Raw genomic sequence first — 26,641 nt, 5'->3', positions numbered from 1 at the left:
ATATTTATCAGTCCATTTAGCAAACATTGCAAGAGCGACAACAAAGCTAATCCCACATCATTTACCAGGCGTCTTGCATACATTATTTCATTTAATATTCCAGCAGTCCTGTGAAAAAGCTAGTACTGTCACCTCCATTTTACAGAGGGAGAAATTGAGGCTTGGAAGGGTTAGGTCACACTTAAGGTCATGGAACAAAGAAATGCTGGAGCTGAGTGAACCCAGGCACCTGCCTCCAGAACCCCACTTCTCTTGTTTTTTTCATTAAAAATGAAAAAAAAAATTCTCTTACAGCTTTGTTGAGAAATAATGGATATAGCACTGTGTACATTTAAGGTGTACAGCCTTTGATTTGATGTCTTCACATGTTGCAAGATGGTCACCAACACAGTGTGAGCTTGTACCTCTAGCACGTGACATAATCACCACGACTTTTTTTGTGGTGGGAACATTTATGATCTTTGTAAAAATTTTTAAGATTTTATTTGTTTATTTGAGTGGGAGAGAGAGAGCAAGAGCAAGGGGGGAGGGACGGGGGAGAGAGAAAATCTTCAGCAGACTCCATGTTGAGTGAGGAGCCCAATGAGGGGCTCGATCCTGGGACCCTGAGATCATGACCAGAGCCGAAACCAAGAGTAGGATGCTTAACCAACTGCACAACCCTGGTGACCTGAGAGAACACTGAAGGTCTATTTCCTTAGCAACTTTCAAGTATATAATACAATGGTATCAACTATAATCACCAGGCTTTACATGAGATTCCCAGAACTTGTTCATCTTCTAACTGGCAATTTGTACCCGGGGGCCAGCATCTTGCCCTGTCTCCTGCCCTGACCCCGGGTGACAACCACTCTACTTTGTTTCTGTGACAGAAGCTCATTCTTCATCATGACACTGCACTGCTGTTCCAAGAAGTGCCCTTCCTGGAAGGAGGCCTTCAAGGACTGTTGGGAGGACAGCCTGGTGGGGAGAGTCATGACTACACCACCCCAAGGAGGTCTCAGAGTCCCAATGTTCTGGGAGAAGCATTAGGGCATGGGGCGTCCCTCTGTGGGAGGGTGTCTGAAACCGTCTTCTCTGTTGTTGGCTGTGGTCAGGGGGAATAGACCTTGGGCAGCCGGAAGACGAGGAGCAGCTAAATTTGAAAATTGCTACTGTCTAAATTAGGAAGGGAACACTCAGCTCTCTTTTAAATATCAAGGCTGCTGACACCTTTAGGGCAGGGACAGACCCCAGAATCTGGGTGGGGCCTGGCAGAGCTCATGGACCTGGGAGACTTGGAGGCTCTGAGGTAGTCCTCTGCCTGCAGAGGGCTGGGTTCCTGTGGAGGGGATCCCAGCCAGCAGGGGGCAGTGCTGGCCAGGGCAGCGTGGTCACTGAACCATCCTCATACCCCTTCCTGGGGTGTGGGGGTGTGGGGGGGGCGGACTGGGGATGCTCATGGTGGGGGACTTGGGGCTGCCCAGTGTTTGCTTTCTCCAGGCCTGGGGCTGCCAGATCGAATACAGGGTGCCCAGTGATCAAGCCCTGCATTGGGCTCCTCACTCCTCACTTAACTGAAATTTACAACAATTTTTTTTTTTTTTGTATAAATGCATCCCCAATATCACTAAAAGTTCTTTTGAAATCCGAACTTAATTGGGTGTCCTGCAAACTGATCCACGTCAATGGTGAGTTTTTAAGTGAAGAATATTGCATTCCTTTATCCCACAAATGTTTACTGATCGATTATTATCCTAGGCGCTGAGGGTATATCAGTGACCAGCTGGGAAGGTCTTTGCCCTCATGGAACTGGCATTATGGGGTGTGTGTGTGTGTGTGCGTGTGTATGAGGGACGTGAGGTTGGACAGGAGGCAGCAGGAGGACCATTTGCAGGGTGTTACAGGCCCAGGAAAGGGGTCCAGCTGCCACCATCTGATTTATACCCTCGCAAACCCTCCCACAAACACTCCTGGGTTTGGGGCAGTGAGGCAGTCAGTCTTCTCTTTCTCAGGGCAGTGCTTTCCCGCCACTGTCATGTCCTAGCCTGTAGAGAACAAGCCATTTGTCTGTCATGTGGCTGGAAGGGCCGGTTGTAGGGGCTCCCAACCGGCACTGGCCCAGTAAGCTTGGAACCCAGTCACAGCAGCTCCGCCTGTGGGAAGTTCTGCTTTGGGGGAACATCTGCCAGCTGGAGCCCCGTGTGGGCTGCAAGGGGCCTCCTGAAAGATGGAAAGTCACACTGTGTGACATGCAGGAAGCACTCTGGGGCAGGGGGTGCGGGGGGAAGGCAGGGTGTGCATCCAGGCATCAGAGATAGATTTCTAGAATTCAGGGCTGGGAGAGATTTTAGAATCGATCTTATTCAATCCTCTTCCCTCCCTCCTTCCATGGAGGACTAAGAGATAAGACGAACAGCATTTCTTGGGCACAAGTGTGGCTCTGCCAGGTGCTGGGGGACCCGGGCCTGGTCCCCAGTCTGGGCCCGAGTATACAGGCAGGGCGGAAAGCCTCTCATATAGCAGTTGGATGTCTAAGCATGTGATCCTTGGGCTTGCAGGTTCTAGTTCTCTGTGTATGTGTTTAATTAATTCATCTTCTTTGTGTTTTACAGGAGGATTCCTTCAAGATGGATGGAGGACCAAAAGAACAATAACAACAGTTTCTTGGGCGAAGCAGTTGCTGGCAGAGCTAGAGCTCATTCAGTCACGTGACCCTCCCGGCGCCTGCCTGCTCGCATTCCCTCCCACCTTCTTCCTCAGAAGCCCTAAGATGGTCTCAGAGACCTCAGGGGCCCCAGTTTATTCTCCAGCCTCGGCCCTGATAGGAGGCGAAGATGATTTTTCTTGTGGGCTTTAGCTTTTTGCTTTCCTGTGAGTACACTCACTTGTGTACCTTCCTCATACCCTACCACCCTGTTTCCCTTTCTCTCACTTTCAGCGCCTGTCCTGTTTCTCTGTATACTTGGTTTTCTAGTTATTCTCCTCCTCTTGCCTCTGCCCACGGAGTTCCCTCCGGATGGGCCCATGTGGGACCCAGTGCCTGTGGAGCGCGGGATCTCACTATATCCTCTTTCTTCTCTTCACAGACGAGAGCGTGCTGTGTGACCAAGTGACCCAGAGCCCCCCAGACCAGATAGTGGCCAGTGGCAGTAGCGTGAAGCTGTTCTGTACCTATTACACTTCAGAATCAAACCCTGTATTGTACTGGTACCGGATATGGCCAGATCACTCCTTTCAGTTTATCCTTTACCGGGATAAAACTCTATCCCACAATGCAGATTTTACTGGGGGTCAGTTTTCTGTGCTGCACAATCCGTCCCAGAGAACCTTCCACTTGGTGATCTTCCTGGTGGAGCCTGAAGACAGCGCCACTTACTTCTGTGCCTTGAACCCCCCACAGTGACTCAGGTGCCCAGGAAGTCTGAACATAAACCCCCGGGCACAGCCCCCTCTAGATACCTCTCAGGGCAGCTCACGTCCCCAGATATGCGATCCTTCTTCCCAGTTATTTTGTGCTCTGGCCTGGCCTTCAGAGGTGCCCCAGGGGGTCTGCTGAATAATAAAAAGCCAGCTTCCCCAGGCTTCAGATGGAGCAGAGCACCTCCCCCCTTCTGACTCAGTGGGCCCTGGTGGTGGCAGAGGGGGAGAGAGATGTCTGAAGAATTCTCATCTTTGCGTCCCCAGTGCCCAGCTCTCTCATGCCTCACCGAGCAGGGCTGACAAGTACGTGCTGTGAGTCCTGTGAAGATACTAGAATGGGGCATGTGAAAGGCCAGGCTAGGGAGAGCTCATCAGGAGGGTCTTTATTTTAGTCTCCATCATTTATCCCTTATTGTGATTCATTCTGTTTTCTTTTGAAGACTCAAAATTAGACACAAAGTTACTTCAAAAAATTTCCCAATTCACCTTTTTTTCCTGCGTCTTCTTGTATAGTTACCTTATTTTTCTCGAATGCTCTTTGACACCACCATTTTATTTACTTTATTTGGAGAACATTTTTCTTTCACTGGAGAGCCTTGAGATACTCCCAGCAGGTTGTCTGTGATTCCCAGAACACCAGCTTCAAAGCCCCTGAGTCTGGAGCTCAGGGGTGTGTCCAAGGAAGACCATCATCTTCAGGGAAAGCCAAGTATGTGATGTCAAAATAGAAAAACCCTAAGCCCCGGGAGCGGGTCCCTCTTTCCTTCATTTCTGTTGAATTCTCTGCCTTAAAACAATGAGTAGAGTTGGGAGACGTAACCTAGGAGAGGGTAGAAGCCTTAGCTATTGCAGCACTGGAGCCCAGAGACATGAGGGACATTCATTCCCAAGGTCAGAGAGAGCTGGTTAATGACAGAGCCAAGGGCAGGTGCCACATTTTAGGGCTCTCCCTCTCAGGGGTGCCCCAGCAGGCTTTACTTCAGCTGTTTACTTCAAAACAGGTGGGTGAAAGACAGTCACTAGAGAGAAGAACGTAGAGAGCATGGGTGAGGGATCCAAAGGCAGTGGGCAGCTGACTCAGCCTTCGGAGTCTCTGTTCTGCCCATGACTGAGTGTGTGCAGCCGTCTTCTGGAGGACTCCCTCAGGGTTGCTGTGGGCTTAAATGAGGTGCTGTATGTGGAAGCTCTGGGAAACTAGAATCTGCAGGTGATGCACCCCAGACCTGAAGACAGCCATGATCCCATGCCCAGCTCCTGCCAATTATCTTTTCTGGAGGCTCCTTTTGGTGGAGGAAATTTGAGATCCTGTGATAAACTAGGATTTTTTTTTTTTTTTTCTTCACCAAAGTGGATCAGAGGGTGGCTCATTTGTATGCTAAACAGAGGACAACCCTGAAGTCCAGTCCAGCTGAAATCAAATCAACACCTTGTCCTTGTCTTGGGGGTGCTCTCCCTGGTGGAGCCTGAAGACAGCGCCATTCTACTCCAGTAGAACGAACTTCGGGCTGGCGCTCTTGATAATGTGGTTCAGCCCACAGCCCCGTCCTTGCCTCAGTGCATGACTTCAGACAAGGTATGTTACCTTTTCCGGAGGGCATATTTTTTCCATCTAAAAAATGAGGGTGTGATCTTTTTGTTCTTGGCCACTCACAGAAACACGCTGCTGTTGCCCCAGGTAACAGATGGGAATGTTTTGGAAGGAGGTGTTCTTTCCACAGACTAGGGGATGTTGTGTGGAGCCTTTTTAATGGTTTTCCCTGTGTGCACCTGCTTATCCACCTAGACGGTCCCACACCCACTGAATCAGAGTGCTACTGTGTCTTTCTTCACTTTGGGCCATGAAAACATAACCTGGCAGTCTGCAGATGGCGATGGCAGGGGGAATTAGTGAGGGTGGCTTTTTCATTTGTGACCTCACAAACCCCCAGTTGGTACCCTACGTAGTGTCCTCGGTGCTGAGGAAACCACAGTACTGGGGAGCGGGGGCTCTGCTGCCTGGGCGGGTGCACTTGGAAGAAGCTGTAGCTTTGTTGAGGTGGGAGTAGTGCAGCTTATAGGCCACAGAAAGGTCATTGCTGTGAAAAGCAGCGACAGCCGGAAACCCAGGTTAGGGTCCCCAAGGCGGGAGCCTTGTTGTCTCTGAAGGAAACCTGGTTTGGTAGCAGCCATTTATACAAGGCTGCAGGAGGTCGACTTGAATCACCAAGAAGTCAGCAGGTCTGGGGCTCAGGAAGCCACAGCATGACCTATAAGCTCAGTTTGGCTTCTTTTTGCCTAACAGAGAGTTCGCAGAACCCCCTTACCCTCTGCGGTGGTGTGTTATGAGTAAAGCTAGAGGCAAGGCACACTCAATGCACTTTAATAAATGCAACAGAGAAGAACACCGAATGGCAGAAAACCATCAACAACACGGGGCAGGCAAGAATCATTGTCCCCTGACCTCACATTCCCTGTGCACAGACTGGCAGGCAAACCCCTCGAAAGATAATCTTTTTACAGCCGAAATTGAGGGGTCTCATTCCTCTTCCCTCCCTCCAGAAACACTTGCACAATTCGCTGCTTGAAAGCAGGCCCACATCTTACTTATCTTTGTACCCTCGGCACAGTGCCCGGAAAGTAGAGAGAGTTAATTCATGTTTGTTAAATCAGTTAATAGAAATAAGTGCATTTTCTCTGTATTTTACTCTGATCTTTGCTAATAGCTCAGAGAGCATTTGGATGAGGTTTTAGAAACCCCACCAGCTGCATGGGAATTCAAATGTGATTTTGTTTGTAAAGTACTGGGAAAAGCAGAAAGGGCTTTTGTGGCTGGAAATGCCAGCTTGGGGCAAATCTAGTGCTGGGCTGGGCAGAGCTATCTGCTCTCCAACCTCCAAGGTCTATTTTCCTCAGAGACCATGGAGCTGGGAATCCTTGGCTCCCACTCTCTACTTCCTAAGGCAAAGAAAGTCAAAGGAACAAAACACCTTTCCCCAAGCATATTAGTTGTAGAAAATAAAAAAGAAAAGGAGTCCTATATCTCTTTAGAAAGCAGCATATAGAGCTGTTAGGAGAATAATAACCTCCCTAACTCCCCAGGACTTTTGTCTTTCCACTCAGCTGGGAAATGAGCTGGGTTTGTTGTCTCTGAAGGAAACCTGGTTTGGTAGCAGCCATTTGTACAAGGCTGCAGGAGGTCGACTTGAATCACCAAGAAGTCAGAAGCCTAGGAGACAGCAACCGTGTAGGCTTTTGTGAAGACGTAACGTGAGAGTCTCATAATGGAGTCTTCTCATGCCGGTCAGCCTGCAAGTGAAGGACAGTTGTCAGAGTGTCATAGATTACAGACCACCAGGGCTGAGAGGAATCATGGTCCTCGTGTCATCTGGGGCTGGCCAGCACTTTCCAAGGTTATATCCTTGCAGATGTCACTAATCTCTTGTAGCCTGGTTCCCTTCCGCACATGGCCATAATGCAGTCAGTCAGTATTAACCCATCAATGTTGGCATAAGCCGTGGAACCCATTTGCTCTCCTCAGTCATAGCTCCTTTGTTTTTTTTTTTTTTTTTTTTTTTTTTTTTTTTTTAAAGATTTATTTATTTATTTGACAGAGAGAAATAACAAGTAGATGGAGAGGCAAGCAGAGAGACAGAGAGGGAAGTAGGCTCCCTGCTGAGCAGAGAGCCCGATGCGGGCCTCGATCCCAGGACCCTGAGATCACGACCCGAGCCGAAGGCAGCGGCTTAACCCACTGAGCCACCCAGGCGCCCATAGCTCCTTTGTTTTATGGACACAAATACTCAGGCCCAAAGAGGTGGAGCCAACAGGCTAGGGTAGCAGAGTGTTAGGGACAAGGTCAGGGTGAAAACCCACATCTTTTTTAATTCCTAGTGTCGGGTTCTTTCTAGATAGTCACACTGCCTAGAACCAGTCACCTATTTGGAAGTGACTGGACATTGTTTCCAGGTTGGGTTGGATCAGTCTGACATTCAAAATCCACAGTTGTCCTTAGATCATGAGTGGGACTGAGGAGTGTTTGGGGGAGCTGGGGAAGGGGCTTTGTAGGCAAACCTAGGCCCCAGTTTGAACTTCGTGTCTGAGATTACCTGAAGAAGGAATATAAGTAGCAGGCAAATAATGTCTCAGCTGTGACTCCATATGCAGTGTGAGTAGCTAGCACTGGGATGGTCACTACTAATGGGGGTGGAGGTTCATCCCAAAGATGGGCTGGTCTACAATTGGAGTCCTGTGATAAAGGAATGGGAGCTGGCATCCCTTTTGTCTAGGCAAAGGCAGGTTCTGGGAATTCCTTGGGCAAAGCTTTACTGACGACCTTGCCAATAACCCTTGGCCCCTTGGCCAGATAAACAAAATAGTAAATAAAGAAAACTATTACTCCTTATTTAGCTCCATAATTTTTTTTAGCTTCTGGGATGGAGGTGGGGATTATTGGCTGGTATCACATTATACTACATAATGCATTTGAGTCTGGCTCTGAAACAAGAGTCAAGCCTCTGAAACAAGAGGATAACAGGAGATGGGGCGTTATGATGAGTATCTGAGGAGGCCCACCTTATTAAATCATAATATGTCCCTATGTGGTTTTCTCTTCCCAAGGCTTCTTGGCCCATTACATTCCTAAACTCCTTTTCTCCCTGTGTAGCATAGTTTATGTAGGGGTAGGAATAAGAAATAGCCAATTCTTACCTTAAAAGAAAAATAACTTGGCAGTCAAGAGAAAATTGATGGCAAGACTCTTGGCAAACACCATTCGGAGCCCCAGCACTGTGAGGGACAGCATGTTCACCTTCCCGGCTGTGAACTGCGAGCTCCGGTGAACTGTGGTTGAACAAGAGTAAAGACGGTGGCTTTAGCAAGAGATTAAGTTCCCTTCCAGAGACTGAGCACACAATACTGCCAAGCAGCCTGCCCCCATCACCAGCATTCTGCCTGGTCTGCAAGTCCAGCTTGCTGCCCTCTGGGACCCCCTGCTGCTGCTCACTCCCAGCCAGGCAAGCTCTGCTGAGAGACTCATAGGGAACCTACTGGGCTTGGGTGTGGTTTTTGTTTTCTTTTGAAAGATGGTGACTTTTGGCCCCATCTGACAATGACAGAGTTTGCTTTAACCCTCAGTTCTGAAGTTAGCCCTTGGTTACAACTAACCTTTGCGCCCATAGAGGTTCTCTGAAGTTTGCTCCATGCTTCCAGGTTCTGTTGGTTTTACGTTATCTAGAACAAACAGCAGTGGTCAGGGATTTACCGGCAACCGAGAGGTTCAAAGGATTTCAGGTTTTAAAAGTGGAGGAGACTCTAAGTAAGCAAACTGAGGACCGGGGGTATGACTTTGTTAAGTTCAGACAGCTGTTCACATAGCCAACATTCTTCCCATTCTGGATTTTGTTTTGTTTTGTTACACTGTGAGTTCCACAATCAGGTATGCCTTTAATCTGTAGGAAGAACTAGGATTCTCAATCCCATGATAGGCCAGCCTGCCCCCTTGTTTTGGTATTCACACTGGATTAGACTGCACATGAATTTTTAACCCAGGGTCTAGCAGGAGGACAGTCATCAGTACAAAGTAGACAGTGGTTGATGAAGAAGAAGTGGGGGTGGGGGTGAAATAAGCTGGGCTTTATCTCAGGTTCCAGCTTGGGGATGCAGAGTTCAAATCCAAGTCAATGATGGGCCTAGCTGGGCCTCAGCCTTGTTTCCTGCGTGATGCCATATTGACAGTGATCGGTCAAGAGTTTAAATCTCCAACTTCCCTTTCCCTTAACGCTTCATCCCTACAATTCCAACCCCTTGAAGCTAGATATGACCTACCTGAAGGACTTTTCTTTGGTTCAAAGTCAGTGGAGCGCACGGTTTCATTGTTGTGTTCAACCGAACAGGTCACTGAATTGGAATCCTCATACCGACCCAGCTTGACAGCGCTGTACTTCCCAGTGGGAGAGACGACGATAGCAGGGTCAAATTCTACTATAGTCTTGGGTGCTTCAAGTTTTATGTCTATTTCCTTAGGGTAGAAATCTTTCACCAGACAAGCAACAGTGGAGCCATTTTTCATGGTGAAAACGAATGGTTTGGCAGGAGGCTGGCTTCCTGTAAATATAATCAATTTATTTTGGAAGATGGTTATCCACAAGTGTGGGAGTTAAACAATGGTGTTTACTTCAATTCCGTTGGGGACAAACATTATAATCTAGACAATCGTGCATCCTGTGAGTGACCTGGGGTTCTTAGTGCTCCCATCCAAGTGTGGCCAAGGGAAGTGGAAATGAAAGGCAGTCAGTTTGACTTCTAGGTAGGAGTTGCTAAGTGACACGGCCGAAGCTGAGATGGAAAAGAACAACTACAAAGAAGTTTCTAGATCGTCTGAGTTTCAGTTATCTATATTTTATTCATCAATCCTCTGGACAATCGCAGTCAGGCTGAGTAGCTGTCTGCATCGTTGGTTTACTTTAAATGTGTCAGCCCTTGGAGTGAGAGCAGGCTGGGTGCTGGTTCTTGGCATTGTGTCAATCAAAAACACAAGTCTGAGAAGGACTAGCTGACTGGTTCAAATACTATGAGGATGGTAGTGATGGGATCACTTCAGGGTCTCATCTCCATTTTACAGATCAGAAAGGATAACCGCTGAAGTTAAGGAGTACATCTCTGCCTTTAGGTGGATACTTATTCTTTTGTAAGGGACTATCCTGCAGTTTGTTTTGAGTCTTTAATCAGAAATGACAACTGTCATTCCCAGGAAGTCTTTATAGACATAAAACCAGTTTGAACCCCGTTCTTGTTTTATTATAAGTGAAGCTGTGGAATGTTGGTCTCCATTATTTTATGTGCCCCTGGTCTCCTCTTACATTCACGCCTCACCCTGAGCTCTATGATCTACTTGCCATTCTGTACCTGCATCATTTTCTTTCCTTGAAACTGAAAGTTTTAAAGCTTTGAGGGGGGCGAGTAATGATTCTTTCCCATCATGACTTACTGAAGTTTCTGAATTATGATAAATTTTGGCCATGGAAACATGGATTCTTAGGCTATCTTTGATAACTGTTTTTGTTTGTTTGTTTAAAGATTTTAATTTTTTGAGAGAGAAACCACAGAGAGAGTGAGAGGGTGCATGGTGGGGGTGGGCAGAAGGAGAAGGAGACTCCCTGCTGAGCAGGGATCCTGACATGGGGCTTGATTCCAGGACCCAGGCACTTAACTGACTGAGCCACCCAGGTGCCCTGATCTTCAAATAACTGTTAAAAAAGAAGTGGGGGGGAGGCAACTGAAAATGCCTGAAATCAGGAGAGACAACCAGTCTCTGAATGATGATCTAGATATATTTCCAACTACAAGTTTAACTGCTAGTTTTCAATATTAATTGCTGTGTGACTACAGCTCTTATATCAAAAACTTAGGTGATTTTTGGGACACCTGAGTGGCTCAGTCCTTTAAGTGTCTGACTCTTCATTTCTGCTCAGGTCATGATCTTCTGGTGGTGAGACGGAGCCCTGCCTGGGGTTTTGCACTCAGTACAGAGTCTGCTTAAAATTCTTTCCTTCTCCCTCTTGTTCCCCTTTCCCTCCACTGCTCACACTCTCTTTCTCTCAAAAACAGAACAGAACAAAACAAAGCAAACCTTAGGTGAGTTTTTAAAACCTGTGATATCAAATTAAGAATGTTGAATTCCAGTGTGCTTTTATTTACTATGATCTACAATCAAGACACAAGGTAATGCTAAATGAGAAGTTTTTGTAATGAGGGAGTAAATGTAATGATTTTTCTAATGTTCAGTCCTGAATTTGGATTTGGGCTTTAGCTGTAAAGCTCACGGTAATAAAGTTATAACCAAATTAATTGGTTGTATCTGGTTGGGATGGAGTGTTTGCTAGTCTGGAAGCTCCTGCTGGTCACCATTTTGTAAATAGACCATGGCCAGTCACAGCTTCCCTAGGGAATCAGCTGTTCAGAGAAACACCCCCATCACTAGCATCAAGATTCTCTACTTTATTCTCTGCCTGGAGTTCAGCTGAAAAACTGGATTCTGTTTCAGGCACTCAGGGCAGGAAACTCATTCCTAAGAATCTGGTTCCTTACACTTTTGGCTTTAGGTCTAGACAAGAGAGGGGCTGAGGATTTTTTTCAAGGGGCTCTTCTGATTTCAACCTGATTTCAACCTATGTGAGAAAACTTTCTTTGTTTTGCTTTCCAGCATCGGGGAAGCCACTGATAACAGACGCTGATAACTCTGGCAGTAACGGCTTGAAAAACCACACGTTCTGCTCGTTCACCTGTCTTCAGACTTGCGACATTTCTTGCTCGCTCTACTGACCTTGGTGACATGTTGTCTGGTTGTGTTTCAAGGGAGTTATGAGGTACAGCGAAAGGAAACTAGTCCATTAAAAAAGAAACGATGAAACAAAACAAAATAATCCTATCTCCTTGGTTACCTAAGAGTTTGACCCAATCCTAGCCTGATTTACTTGGATAATTAAGGCTTGCTTGGGATTTTAAGTCAGTCATCAATGTTCACTCTGGGCTAGAGAGACCTGGTTTAAATAATATGAACAATGTAATATAGCTGACAAGACAAACGTCTGCAGAAGGTAATACCCTTGTGATATTGAGCTCTTAATGTCAATGTTAGCATTTCAGATGACTCATAATGCATTCATTTGGCAAAACGTTTTTCTCAGACTCTTTTTCTCATTGAATACCTACCTACTGGAAACAATTTTTTGAAATTAAAGTTTTTTTTTCTAATCTATTCTTTGGTATCATGGTAACAACAACAAAAAAAGGTTATCTGACTGAATTAAAATAAAAAAAAATGGAACGCATTTTTTGTACTGTTGCCATATGTAACCTAGTCTATTTTATATTTAACTTAAACCAAAATCTGGAGTTGGGTAAAATTTGCACTATTATAGTCCAAAATTGAAAGATTTAATTGTTTATTTTTTTGAAAATTTCCAGTCTTTCTTCTTGGCCCACCAATATAAATTCAGTTCATCGTGGGTTCCAGAGTGCTATTTGTTCGAACAATTGCTGTTTTCTTTCAGGCTTTCTCTTTTTATGAGTACCGACTCAATGCTAGAGTTATGTGCTGGTCAACAATATCAGAAGAAGTATATCCCTTTCTTAAGTTCTATGTGTGGAAATCATCTATGTTTTAGATTTGCATAGAGAGTCCTACTGGCTCCCTAAGAATTGTACCACCTGTAACAAATGTCACTCACAATTTCAAGGATCTCTGGCAATATGAGATTTAACTTGAACACTGAAATACAACTTTGCTCTACCTGATTACTCTGACCTGGTAAACCACCTCTCTCCTTTGAATCTTCTAATCTATAGGACATTTGTCTGCAGGCAGCAATGAGGCATGTATACTAGTCTTCTTAGCCAAAGGGATGGGTTAGAATGAAAGAACCCTCTGGAGATTTGGGGCCAAAGCATCCCTGCATATCCCTTACCTCCTCATATGCTCCAACAATTACTAAAATTTTTCTGGTCTTTTTGGCTACTTTGAAGATTTCAGAAATAAGTGGGGGCTCTAGTTTTTTTTCTTTTCCTTTTTTTTTGAAGTAGGCTGCATACCTAGCATGGAGCCCAATGTGGGCTTGATCTCACCACCCTGAGATCAAGAACTGAGCTGACAGCAAGAGTCAGATGCTTGACTGACTGAGCCACCTAGGCGCCCCAAGGCTATAGTTTTAACATATGCTTTTTCAGAACAAAACTAGTTACAGAGCTACTTCAGTGACAGCCTGGTGACTTTACTCTGGCCTACCCCCACACCTGGGGTGCTCCATCTAGTTCTACTTTCCCAAGGAATGTAAACTGGATGGCAGCCCCAGTGCCAGGACTCAGTTTATCCCCAGAAATAGAGGGGAAAAAAGGCAACTCACGTGGCTCCACGAAGAGTCTGGTGCCAGCTCCAAAAAACATCTGTCGAGTATCCCAGGAGCACATCACGATGCTGCCTCACAATTAACCAGCCTCGGGCTGGCCCTAGGGCCTGGGTGAGCACATCTGTGCCCTGCCTTCCCAGCCGGGGTCTCAACCTAGAGACCCCACAACTCTGAGAACTACAAAGGTGCCCTTGATGAGATCAAGGAGCTGAGTGCACAGCGTCTCAGTTCCTTTTGAAGCTAATAATAGTTTGCTGGGTGAGGTTGTGAGCCCAGAATCTCAGCCAGGAAGCATTGGGACAGGAGACAGGGCTGACATAGAGGGAGAGAGGAAGGTGACAGGTACAGGTAGCTGCCTTCAAGATGATAAATTTAACTCCCAGTTTATTGGAAGGCCTCCCCAAGAAGAACATGATAACTTGGGAACAGGGATGGGGCACTGACTGGTGACATTTCTTATAACAAGTGTCAGGCTGAAGAGGGCTTAGACACAGGTCTCGTTCTCATATTCTGGTTCCTTCTCTTGGGTCACAAATTCTGCTTTTTTATTAGAAACCTAATTTCTTCCCCATCACTCAGACCGAGTCTCACAATAATAAGGAATCTGTCTCCTAATTCCCTGAGCCCAGGAAAAGGCATTTGAAAGATCCAAGGGTTGAACAAGAAGTTGGTAGCCGACGGGGAGCCCCGTAGTGCCATGGGTCATGGCTGTGGGTCAGAGAAGCCGCTGCTTGCTTTGGACTGTTTGTTTTCATTTTATAATTTCTCCTGTCTCTGGATCCAGATGCAAGCTTCAGGAGGATACAATAATCATGTGAAATAGAATTTTAAGACCATATGGATTACTCTGTCTCATCACCAGAAATCAAGAGTCTAGGGCTAGAGCCAAAGGGAATGACAGTTGGATAGGGCCATTATTTGCTGTCAAAACTTTAAGGATTGAGGGCTTGACTTGAAATTCTCACTTTCCCTACCTGAGCTTCATGTAATCATATTACACTCCATCATGGCAGGAAGAGAAAACTAAAGAAGTAAATGGAGTATTGCTGAAGAGCACGGGTCAGCATCCCAGCAGAGGGGCTAAGCATCACTTTCATCTCTTTCCTTCTTCCCTAAGGCTCCCAAAGGCACAGCCTCAGAGATTTGATTCTAACACTGCAGATAATTCTGAATTTCAAGTGGAAATGATTTAAAGGGAAAATGAAACACAATACTTTGTGCTCAGATTCAATTTGCCCAACATCGATCAGACTGCAATCAGCTACAACACGATTGTTTCCCTCTTTCTTTCTAGTCTCTCTCCTTTCAGAGACAGCTCCTCAAATTTCACTAGTTCCCTGGAAGCAACAGGCAATCAAGAACCCCTGTAAGGTTATGTTTCCTTCTGAGTGGCAGATGCCATGTTGACACTACTGGATGCTTTCAGGACTGTCCACCTTGCTCCATTCATGTAACTTTCCACTTCTTTATTTCCTCTGAGATAAAATTTAACCATGTAAGGGGCAATGCCTGCAATTAGAAAAGCTTCTGAAAAACTACTGTTCTCTGGGCTGGTCCCAGTGACTGACTGTCGGCAGTCACCCAAACTACTTGAATATCACCCCTGGATCTCCAAGCCCTGGAACAGATTATCAGTGGACAATATCCTTAGGAGAGCACCATTACTTCTCTATTGTCCTGAAGTTGGTGGCTGTGATTACATTGGATGTAGTCTCCTGAATTCTACATTCAATGTAGAGTCCTTGGATTCAGGGCTGACAGAAGAGGTGAGCCCATTAACTGCTCTTGGCTGACCCAGACCAGGATGGGGTGTTGGGGATCGACACAAAGGCAAGATTGGCTTTTATCATCTGAGGGAGAAAAGACTATCTTGATCTAACTCCTTCCTTAATAATATTTTTCTTCTTTTTAACCATCTCTCTTCTTACACCATGGCTAGGACTCTCTGTCCTCATAAACAGTGGAAGATTCTCCTCACCTAGAGCTTGCCTTTTCCCTGTTCCCAGTGAGGGAGGGGACCAAAAGCTTGACCAAGGGCTTAGTTCAGGCCGTTGTAGAAGGCTTACTGCTATAAATCTTCAGAACTGAGTTTCCATGCATATATAGAATATTTTCCTAAGAGAAACCTAATGAATTTGTCCTCATACTTTACCTTGACTCTCTGGAACAACAAAACAGTGGGTTTCCAGTTTGGAACTTCCTGACTTCCCAAGAAGTTCCATTCATTCAGGATTAGGCTACAAGTCCAGAGGAATATATGCTCTGAGGTAAAATGCATAACCTACTTGGTTCCACGATGAGTCAAGTTCCTCTTCCAAAGACAAGTTGTGCTTCATTACACCACCTCACACATCATTACGAAAAACCTCACTACCTATTTGTCCTCTTCGTAGTCCATGTTTGGAAGGGGTGGGGAGAGCAGAACGAGTGTAGCTGGAGACATAAAACTCTGTAGCAGTTTCTGAGGTCTAAACATTATATTCTGGCAGCTTGTTTGATATGTGTTATCTTCTGAGTATTGGCATTTAGGGAAGTCCCTAGGTTTTCTGCTATTACCTCCTCAGCCCGTCATCACTTACCCTCTAAACTTGCTTCACAATTATATTTTCCCAAGGGAGAAAGGAATCATTTTGGCTTTGCTAACAAATTTGCTGACAAATAGCTATTGTTAGTGGAAACATAACTATGAGGCTCAAGTCAATCATAAAGGACTATGCCTCAGTTAGAGGTAAAAGAACACGATGGTTGGAGGAAGAGCCATTGATACAAAAGATTGGAGGCCACCCAAATGGTCATAATAATCATAGATGACTACCATTTGTATAAGTATTTTGCTACTTACAAATGCCTTGTGTTTATACTACTTCAGCAAACATTATTGCAACAAACTTCATGAGATGATATTATTAGATGCTTCTTACAGACAAAGTCACTGAAGCTAAGTATGGTTAAGGTAGTGAGTGGCTGGGCTGGGCCTTACTCCAAGGTCTCCAGACTCTAGTTTCCACACATAGAACCCAAGTAATAGATGATAGGACTGGGAGGAGCCTCAGCACTCTTTGACACTTGTCAAAACCTCTGTGATGACACACACGTGACTTGGCAAGTGGGTTGAGTTAATGGAGCCATAAGGACATAAGGACAGTTTTGACTCCTTTTCCAGTACCTTAAAAAAAAAAAAAAATCAAATCACAGGGAGGAGCCTGGGTGGCTCAGTCGGTTAAGCATCTGCCTTCAGCTCAGGTCATGATGCCAGGGTAATCACTGCTCATTTGGGAGCCCGCTTCTCCCTCTGCTCCTCCCCCGACTTGAGCACACACATACTCTCTCTCTGCTTCTCTCTCAAACAAGTAATAAAATCTTAAAAAAAAATCAAATCACAGAATTCTTACTGGGTCATAAGACACTCACAGCATTGGACTTCTTTACTTTTCCTACTAAATCTTCCCTAAGAATTGGTCTTAGATGGTAATCAGAATCATCATGTGCTAAAGCTGGAAGACACCTTAGAAACCCCTTGGCTTACCTAGAGGGAAACTAAAGTTCAGTGAAGTCAAGTCAGAGAGCTTGTCAGTCAAAGATAAGGACTGGATCTTGGTCTTTGAACTCTTGGTCTGACATTCTCACCATCATACCTCCCATTTGCTAGATGTATTTAGTGCAGGTCTGATTATGACCTGGATCTGTAAATGGCGAATGCACAGGTGCTAAGTTGGTTATCTAAAGTTAGTCAGGTGGAAGAAAGACAGCACATATTCTCCAGGAAAGATAGTGGGTCACCAGGATCACTGCAACACATACTTCACGCTGGACCTTATCAGAGACTGAGTCCCTGCTCCTCAAACCATTTCTTGCCAAATTACATGTTGGCTAGATCTTTTCAAGTGTTTCCCAAGCTGGTGACTTGGGAAAGTATTTAACAAAGATAATCACTAAACCTGTTGTCACAAGAAGGAGAAAGGAGTCACTTATATGGTTCCACCTCCAGATAGGTTCCTTTGCCAAAGACCAGGGGATCATTTGTGCTGGACAGCACAGCCGATAGACCTCATCTAAAAATTGCCTTGCTTTCGCTTTGGGCAATCCTGGAGCTAGTTGCCAAGTCACATGATAACTATTGGATGGTATTTCTGTCTCATCTCGACTAACCTCTTTGCTCTTCAGACTTGGGGGCTATCCTTCAGGACCAAAGCAGGAGGTGATTCCTTTGTTAAATAGAAATCTGAGCCTTTGCCATGTTACAGTCTGAATGAGAGAGAATGAACTCGCACGCTGAATGAGAGAGACCGGAAAGGAATTTCTTAGTTTGATCCCGAAGGAAGAAAGGTGGAACGCTGGTCATAGAGTAGTGGGTCTCAGTCTTGGGGCTACAGCGAGGTGGGGCAAAGATCTAGTGAGTTACAAACCCCCACTCATTCCTCATTTTAGCAGAATTCCATTTCATGTCCAGTCAGAGCTTTGCATCGTTGTCCAGCATTGTGCAACAGCCAGACTTCTTAGTATAAAATAGAATTAGAGTCTTCAGTGCATTTTAATAACATACTCATGAATATCACATTGTAACATGCTTTCAATGATCTACTCACCCTTAAAAGTGACAGTTAAATTAGCCTCTGTCATCTGTAAAAATCAGAGTCTGTAAGATTGCCCATGTCACTTATGAGAACCAGGGAGAGAGTATACATTTTCAGATCCGTTTACAGTCCATAAAGGACTGGAGATCATACTTCGAAAATCACTCAAATGGAAAGTGGGTCTCAGTAATAGAAAGATATCAGAAGACCTGAAATCTAGCTGGACCCTATTGCTCACTGGGTGTGTAATCTTAGCCAATTTCAGGGAGCCTCATTTGCCTCCTTTATAAAATGAGGATAATATCTTCTATATTGGGGGTTCCTAAGATGAAATGAAAGGGTATACATAAAGCACTCTGTAAACTAGAAAGCCTTGGTGGAATGATTGGAATGTTCATTAATGTTAGACTCAGAGAAAATGCATTTTACTTGAAGCAAGGGGTGTAATTTCCCCAAGCACAGAGCTTCCCAGGGGCAGGCTGGTAGGGAAAGGTCACCAAGAGAGAACAGAATTCTATTTCTTTGGATCTTAAGATGACAGTGCTCACTTTTTAGGGCTGTGGGTGAGGCCAGGAATCCAAGTTTCTGTCTCCCTTGGTCTTTTCTCAAGGTCAGTTGTGACCTCCATTGCATTCTCCAATCTTCCCTTCCCAGTCCCAGGAAGGACTGGAGTCCTAATGGTGGCCCATGAGCTGCCCCCTTCCCAGGCCTATTACCAACCTGACCTCATTTTCAAATTCTCTCCCTGTCATTTCCACTCTCCTTCAGTCACACAGGCCTCCTCACTCGCATCACCGACCTAGAGGGGCTCTTCCTCCAGATATCTGCACATGGCTCACTCTGTCACCTCCTCAGGTCTCTGCTCAAATGTCACCTTTCCAGGAAGGCTATCTGTGTGACTCCTCTGTTAAAAACTGCACACCACTCCCTTCTCTCATCTTTTACATTCACTTCCCGCTTTATTTCCTTCATGGGCCTTATTACCACCCATAATACTATATATTTTATTTATTTATTTGGTTTACCATCTGTCTTTAGCCATTAGAGTGAAAGCTCCAGTAAGGCATGAATTTTTGTCTGCTTTGTTCATGCTGATTCGCTCAGCAGCAAGAAGAGAGCCCGGAGACAGGGACAGGGACTTGTCACAGGTTGGGGAGCTAGGATGCTAGGATGAGGCTTTGCCTCTGCAGGTTCCTAGTAGGCTTTTATTTCTGTTTCCCTTTGCCTTATGCCACAACTGATCATCCATCCATCCATCCATTCATTCAATAGACATTTATTTAGTGCCTTCACTATCTTTGTGGATACAGTGAGGAATGACTCAGAGTCCTTGCCCTCAGGGAACAAAGGAGACAGATGGTCAATGAGCATCTGAAAGTTTTGGGTGGATAGGAGCATATAGAATTAAAACAGGGTAAGGGTACTATAGGAGCTGGTTGGGGAAGGTGTCACTAGAAGTGACATTGAGTAAAGACCTGGAGAAGGAATGGGAGAGAGCTTTGTGAGTCCCTGGGAGAAAGTGGTACCAGGCAAAGACACTGTAGACCACAGGCTCCATTCTGAAACTGATACTTGCCAGAGGGGAGGGGTGGGGAAAGGGCAAATGGGGGAAGGGAATCAGGAGATACAGGTTTCCAGTTACAGAATAAATAAGCTGTAGCATAGGATAAAGGCATAACAGAGGGAATATAGTCAATGATATTATAATAGTGTTGTACAGGGACAGATGGTAGCCATGCTTGTGGTGAGCATAGCATAATGTATAAACTTGTTCAGTCGCTATGTTGTACACCTGAAACTAATGTCACATTATGTGTCAGCTACACTCAGATTTTAAAAAAATACACTCAGTTCTGGGAGATGTTCATCGTGAGTGAGAGGGAATGCCAAAGACAGGAATGAGAAAGTTAGCTCTTGGTAACGCATTGATGAGCCTGGGATTTTCTGGACTCCTTTTTCTCAGGATGATCATCTGGTCATTATCTGGATCTTTCTGAGTATAGGGACCCTCAAGTCCAGGGGTATAGTGTGGGGAATGAGCCTTGCCTGGAGAATACCTCTTTGGGTAACTGGTTTTGGTATGGTGGGGCAGAAGTGCTTTCCTTGGTGAAGGACGGTGGTGAAGATGGTGGTGGGAAGGGAAACAGCCTAACGGTGGCCTCAGACTCTGCTGGCGGCTTGGAAAGGAGCCCAGTGTAGAGGGTGGGAGGGGAGGGAGCTAGGCCATGGGAGAAAAGCTGCCACAGGTGCCTCAATCAAACTGGAGTCTCCACAGAAAAGAAAAGTCCTTAAGTGCACAGGTGTTGGAATCAGACAGATGATACACATTTTGCCTTTCCTAAGCTCTGTGATCTTGGAGAACCTGCCCTCCACCTGTGAACAGGTGGGTCATAGTTCATCATGGTCATTGTGAGAAGTGCATAAAATGACATTCATTAATAACGAATGTGCCTCGTCCAGTGGCCTGATACACAGTAGACACCCAGAAAGTGGTAGTTGACATAGTGATGACATATAAAAATACAAGTTGTTCCAAGTGTATCTCAAGAAGATGCTCCTGACGACCATGCGTCTTTTCTAAGCTCCTGTCATTGTCATGGTCAGTAGCACACATTTACATTGTGGCTCTTTAGTCCATGCTTTTTGGTCCTGTTCTCTGGTTCTGTTTTATGAAGTTAAGTGGCATCCCCAGGTTTTCTCTATCCAGAGGGCTGAAAGTTTGATGGATTTGGGGCTGTGGGTTTGTGTAGACCTACTGTTAGCTTTGTGCTACCCAGGAGGTAAGGACTGGTGAAATAAGGACTCAAAAGGAGCATCCAAGGGAAAGGAAGCTTCAGAAGGAAGTAGGCTTCTGAGAATATAAAGGCTCTGGGTTTGCGGTGAGGCCTCTTCAATGCCATACTAGTTGGCTAAAAAAGAAAACACCATTCAAAGATATTCTTGGTCCTTCTCTCTCTGGATGCCCCTTATCTTTTCATTTCAAAGTTTGATGGAACGTATCAGCTTAGTGTTTCTCAAACATCAATTAATCACATCTCTGGATTTTTTTTTTTTTGGTCATATAATTTGCCTAATAGTTTTATTTAAATTTGTTCACTTTTTAATTTAAAATATAATTAAAAGGAAACTTTAAGTCACATGGGTTTGACAAACTAGTTGTCACTATTTTGATATCCATTAAAAGATAACACAATGAAAATGAAAAGTAAGTCTATATACCATATAGAATCAGGGGTTGTACATCAACACTTAGGGAAACACTGGATCATAGCCTCAGGAAACAGAAGGACGTCATTTATTAGGAAGAATGTGGTGAACAAAGGGAGACTAGAGAAATCAGTCACTAACTTCACAGAGAATGTGGATAAACTATTATTTTAGGGAGAAATTTTGATGCCAATGAGGTGTAAGGACAAGGGGCTGAAGTAGTTGAATCTTCAAACCTTTTTTATTTTTTATTTTTTTTGGCAGAGAGAGAGATGCAGTGAGAGAGGGAACACAAGCAGGGGGAGTGGGAGAGGGAGAAGCAGGCTTCTGGACAAGCAGGGAGCCCAGTGCACGGCTCCATCCAAGGACCCTGGGATCATGACCTGAGCCCAAGGCAGAAGCTTAACGACTGAGCCACCCAGGCACTCTGAATCTTCAAACATCTGCTATGATTTTTTTTTCTTGTTTTTTAAAATTGGAATTTCTCTGCTCTGACCATGCTAGCACAGCTTTGGATCTCTCTCTCTTTCTGGATGCAAAGCCCTACCTTGCTTCTCCCTATAGTGTGTGTATGTGGTCTGGGAATGGCCAGCCTGCTCTCCTTCCTTTTTTTTTTTTTTTTAGTTTTTTTAGTATTTATTTCTTTATTTTTAGAGAGGAGGAGGGGAGAGAGCGAGCAAGAGCATACGAGCATGGGGATGGGCAGATAGAGAAATAGAATCCTGAAGTAGACTCCATGCTGACCACAGAGCCCAACACGGGGCTGGATCTCATGACCCTGAGATCATGACCTGAGCCGAAATCAAGGGGCAGCCGCTTAACCAACCGAACCACCCAGGTGCCCCTTGCTCTCCTTCTTTTCCCTCCTCTGCCCTCAATGGTTCCCCTCCTGCACCTCATCCACCTCCGCATTTTTTTGAGAGGAGCCCGCCCCATCACATTGTCCCTCTGCACCTCTCTGTAACCTATGCTTACCTCGGACAACACAAGCTGAATGCCAGGCACCAGGCCAGAGTGTGCGGTCACTTGTCCAGTAGCCCCCTCAGCAGATTTGGGACCACTGACCCCACTGTTAGACTTCCCTAGGACCTTTGGAATGGCGTTTTGTATTTGTTTTTCACCTTTGCTGGCTTAATATTAATATCCACTATCTAACTGGAAGCTACTGCCAAATAGAGACTGCATCTTTTTTTAAAGCAAGACAAGGTTGGATTCAAATGTCACTTATATGACACAAAAAGATACCTTCTGTGTTGAGTGCAATCCTTTGACAACTTTAGCACTGATTCTTTTATAACAGTTAATTAGTGAGTGGCACCAGATCTTCTTAGTGAGGAAGACGAACACCATGAGTCCTTAGGGGATTACTCCTGTCTGCGTCCTACAGGCTTAAAGCATTTCTTAGTTGGAAACATTACACATTCACTTTGTTCTGCTTGGAATCTGGTCTCACTGGGAACCAGAATGTTCCCACTTCCTCACTAGTAACCTAGCTTCCATTTGTAGCTCAATCAATTAGAAGCAGATGCCTGGTTCCTTTTTTTCTGAAGAGAAAGGTAGCAGCACCAGTGACCACCTTCTGGCCTCACCTTCTATGGCCACTGAGCTCGCGCGCGCTCTCTCTCTCTCTCATTCTCAGCCTGAAGAAGGTCAGAATTATTTATATCTGGAGAACTTTTATAGAATCACAAACTCAGATCAGCCTTTTTCCCTATCACTTCTCTCCTAGGGGAGTTAAGCCAATGAATCTGGTCTCTATAGTCTGGCAGGAATCCCACAGATTAGGCAGTTTTTTCTCAGTTTCTCCAGAGCTGTGTGGGTTCTTTCACAGCCCAGACTCTTTCTCTCTATCTCTTCTGTTTTTTAAAGATTTTATTTATTTATTTTAGAGAGAAAAAGAGAGAGAGAGAGAGAGCACGAGTCCAGGGCAGAGGAAGAGGGAGAAGCAGGGTCCCCTGCTGAGTAGAGAGCTGGTGTGGGGCTCGATCCCAGGACCCTGAGATCATGACGGAGCTGAAGGCAGAAGCTTAATCAACTGAGCCACCTTAGTGCCCCCAGACTCTATTTTTTTTTTTTTTTTTTCATACAAACCTCCTCCTAACTCCTAACGAGGGGACTAACCATAGTTCACCTCTTCCCTTCTTGACGCTATTTTGGTGCTATTACTACCCATCACATTTCCTGATATTTCTGCCCCCCGTAAATGGAGGAGCCTCTAAACTCGAAAAGTAAAGAAATGAATTACTTACGTGCTTCCACGGTGAGGCGAGTTCCTTTTCCAAAGAAGAGCTTGTTTGTTTGTATCACAGCAATTGAGGCCATTCCAAAAACCTCAGCAGCCCTCCTTGGGAGCTCCACCTCCTATCACCTTTAGGATGGGAGGGTCTTTAGGGCTCAGCTCTTAGAAAGATGCCCCTCATTGCTTATTCAATGGGTTTATGATGATTTAATCAATCACGGTGTGGGGGGGTGGTGGTGGGGGGGCGGGTATTTGCCTTGGGGAGGCTGTTGACTGAGGGGCAGGTAGGAGCCCGTATTCCTACAGCGACCATTTCTAATATAGTATGCTTCACGACGTCCTCTGAATTGTTGCTTTCTCTTGTTTTAGATTGCTCTCCCTTGTAGACCCACCCCTAACTCTCAGTCTTGGAAAACCAGCATTGCTAAGAAGATGGCTCTTGGATTCCCGACTGTTCCAGAGTCAAGGTCTTCACATTCCCCAGTGCTACTTTAAGGACAGACAGGGTCTGGCATAACAAGGGGTGAGGGACCAGCGTGAAGCCCTGATGAGCTGCCAGGGATTTATGGTACAGTCAGCACTGGAATGAACAGCTATGGCTGGCGATTGCCTAAAAACAAGTCGATCTCTCTTTGAATTTGTCTTCTTCAACTGCAAAGCCGAGCACTCAGGCAGATCTCTCTAGGGACTTGGATTCAGAAATTCCATATGAGATGGCTCATATAACTCTTACCATAGAATCAACATGAACCAGGACATGTTCTGAAGAGACACCCTTTTTGTGTTCCCCACATGCGGATGCGGGAACATGTTGAAAAGCCAGTTTCATCCGGGGGAGTGAGAGGTCAGCAGCTGGGGGTCCCTTCTGGTCCAGTCAACTTCCTGGTGTCCTTCCTGAGTCCCTGAGTAAAGAGGGGTGGCTCCCCGATGTGCTCATCCCCTGGGGCTTGGCAGCCCGGCTGACGATTTCCCAGGGAAATGCTCTGCAGTTTTTGTATGGGTCTCTGTGGCTTTTGTAGCACTGTGGGTATCCCACCGATCACAGTACTTCAGAGCTTTACAAAAACCTCCCCTGGTTTCACTCTATGTGGCCTCTGAGCACCCCTGGGGCCTGATGTTTGCTTCAAGTCAGGCTGGCAAGATGAAAGGGTTTTGGCTGCCTGCGGGGTGGGGGGTGGGGGGGCAGGCAGGCTTGCCTGGTTGCTTCTGTCTCAGGCTTTTCTGCCTTGTTGGCTGGATCTGCCCTGGAGTTTGAGACCAGAATGTTCATTCAGAAGTCATCACGTCCGTTTCCATCTGTGTTTTCTAGCCAGTCTCCTCTCAGATGGTTTCCCATAGAGGAATGGTCAGACTTCTGGATGTCTCAAAGGGATTCTACATGCTGTGGGTTGGGCAGAAGATGTCTGTGGTCGGTGAGACTTCTGTGACCTGCTAAGCCTCCCATTCACCTCTGCCTGCCCCACTTTACACCTGAACAGTGTTATATAGTTGACAGAGGGCTGTCATGTAAATTTAAAATTTCATCCTCTCCATTGACTCTCTGGTTGCTAAATCCAGGGCCAGTGGGCCATATGGTGCTTTGTGTGATGCCGAAAAGGCAACCACAAATGCAGGGCAAATGCAGAGGCAGCCCCTCGGGCTGGTTCAAGCTTGGCAAACAGATGGCACCTTTGTGTGCTTTATAAAAGCGACCCCTTTCTCCAGCTGATGCAGCCCCGCACCAGGGCCTTGGCTCGGCTGGCAGGGCGAGAGCTGAATTTAGCCTTGCTTGTCCCTTCAGCTGAGTGTCCTTGTGCAAGGCGGGGCCCATACCACAAGATACGGCTACGCTGGCCCAATTCAGTGGATACTTGTTATTTATATTCTTGTCTGAGCTCTGGGTTATGACAAGTTATTCCCTTTTTGAAAACTCCTCTGGGGCCCTCTACACACTAGTCCTGGTTTGTCTGTGATCTCTGTGTCTATCACTGTGAAAACAAAGTGGCATTATTAAATGATAAACATTTAAGGAAAGTGTGCATTTTGCTGCTGTTGCTATCAAAAGGGACCAAGATTTTATTTTTTTAATTTATTAATTATTTTATTTACTTATTTGACAGAGAGAGACAGTGAGGGCAGGACCGCAAGCAGGGGGAGTGGGAGACTGAGAAGCAGGCTTCCCACTGAGTAAGGAGCCTGACAGGGCTCATTCCCAGGACCCTGGGATCATGACCCCAGCTGAAGGCAGATGCTTAACGACTAAGCCACCCAGGTGTCCCAGGACCAAGATTTTAAAAAGGTTTATTTTTGCACTCTCTCTAGAAGATCTTATGCAAATCCATGGCTTGATTAAGTCATCACAATTCTGCTTATAATCTTTGTGACAACTCCTTCCCACCCTACATATGGTTGCATTCCTGTTCCATAAGTTCCAAGCAACTTCATCTTCATATACAGAGTCCAACATTCTTTTGTTGAAAAACAAAACAAAACCAAACAAGCCCCACTGCCAAAAAAACCCCCAACCCCCCCCCCAAAAAACCAAAAACCAAAGAGTGAAGAGGAAAAAAAGAAAAGAAGAAATGTTATGCTCTCAGTATATATTTTTAAAGATTTTATTTATTATTTGACAGAGAGAGACACAGGGAGATCGGGAACACAAGCAGGGGGAGTGGGAGAGGGAGAAGCAAGCTTCCTGCAGAGCAGAGAGCCTGATGTGGGGCTCAATCCCAGGATTCCGGGATAATGACCTGAGCCAAAGGAGATGCTTAACCACCGAGGCACCCAGGTGCCCCTCTCTCAGTATTAATGTAATGGGATGGCTTTTGACAGAAAGCAAGGAAATGTGGGTCTCATGGGGAGGGCCAGATGAGAACAAGGAATTACAGCCTCAACTCTTGAGTAGAACTGGTTTTAGGTGGTAGGGTTTGAAACCGCAGGAGGTGGGTGGTTAACTGTGTGGGATCGTGAATTAAGATACTTGTTAACCCGCCTGAGACCCACTGACCCCTTCCCAGTGCTGGTGTAGGCTTTCCCAAGCAACTATTAAAAGCTGGTTTGAATAGAACTAGTTATAGGAAACAAAAAGTTGGGGATGGAAAAGCAGGAAACTTAGGAGTAATATCAAAACCTAAACCAGGCAACCTTATGGGTCTGGGGCAGTGAATCTTACAATGCCCTGGCTGTGGTAGAGAGGTCTGGGGTAATGAATCCTGATGAGAATGTGCCTGTGTGGCTTCCAACTCTTCACTCCCTCCCTACAACAGAAGTGTGTGCTCAGGTACTTTACCCCATGACTCTGCAAGGCCTACTACAAGCAGAGTATACATCCCATTGTGTTGACTTTGGGGCTTGGCCGT

At 45.6% G+C, this 26,641-nt stretch overlaps 1 long non-coding RNA gene and 3 gene segments (V, D, J or C); 1 reads left to right on the top strand and 3 right to left on the bottom strand.

Moving 5' to 3' along the window:
- Positions 1–26,641, bottom strand: part of LOC116591114 — a 373,928-nt gene that overhangs the window by 44,680 nt on the left and 302,607 nt on the right.
- LOC116591095 overlaps positions 1–26,641 on the bottom strand; it is a 221,539-nt gene that overhangs the window by 77,563 nt on the left and 117,335 nt on the right.
- Positions 621–25,344, top strand: LOC116591118. Of its 4 annotated transcripts, XR_004285840.1 has the most exons (6): positions 621–1,670; positions 2,595–2,853; positions 3,069–4,111; positions 4,751–4,975; positions 11,582–11,744; positions 23,673–25,344. It is a non-coding gene; the product is annotated as an uncharacterized LOC116591118 (long non-coding RNA). The 4 variants fall into 4 exon arrangements; XR_004285842.1 differs by lacking the exon at positions 11,582–11,744; XR_004285839.1 differs by lacking the exon at positions 23,673–25,344 and having other exon boundaries at positions 11,582–12,158.
- On the bottom strand, positions 5,746–23,430 carry LOC116591098. The segment is given in 5 exon segments: positions 5,746–6,687; positions 8,089–8,220; positions 8,545–8,610; positions 9,205–9,483; positions 23,314–23,430. Coding segments are annotated over 4 exon segments (549 nt in total).

This window comes from Mustela erminea, chromosome 5, assembly GCF_009829155.1.
Source record: "Mustela erminea isolate mMusErm1 chromosome 5, mMusErm1.Pri, whole genome shotgun sequence".
Taxonomy (NCBI): domain Eukaryota; kingdom Metazoa; phylum Chordata; class Mammalia; order Carnivora; family Mustelidae; genus Mustela; species Mustela erminea.
The sequence above is the reverse complement of the archived record's forward strand: the minus strand, read 5'-3'. Positions and strand labels throughout refer to the sequence as shown.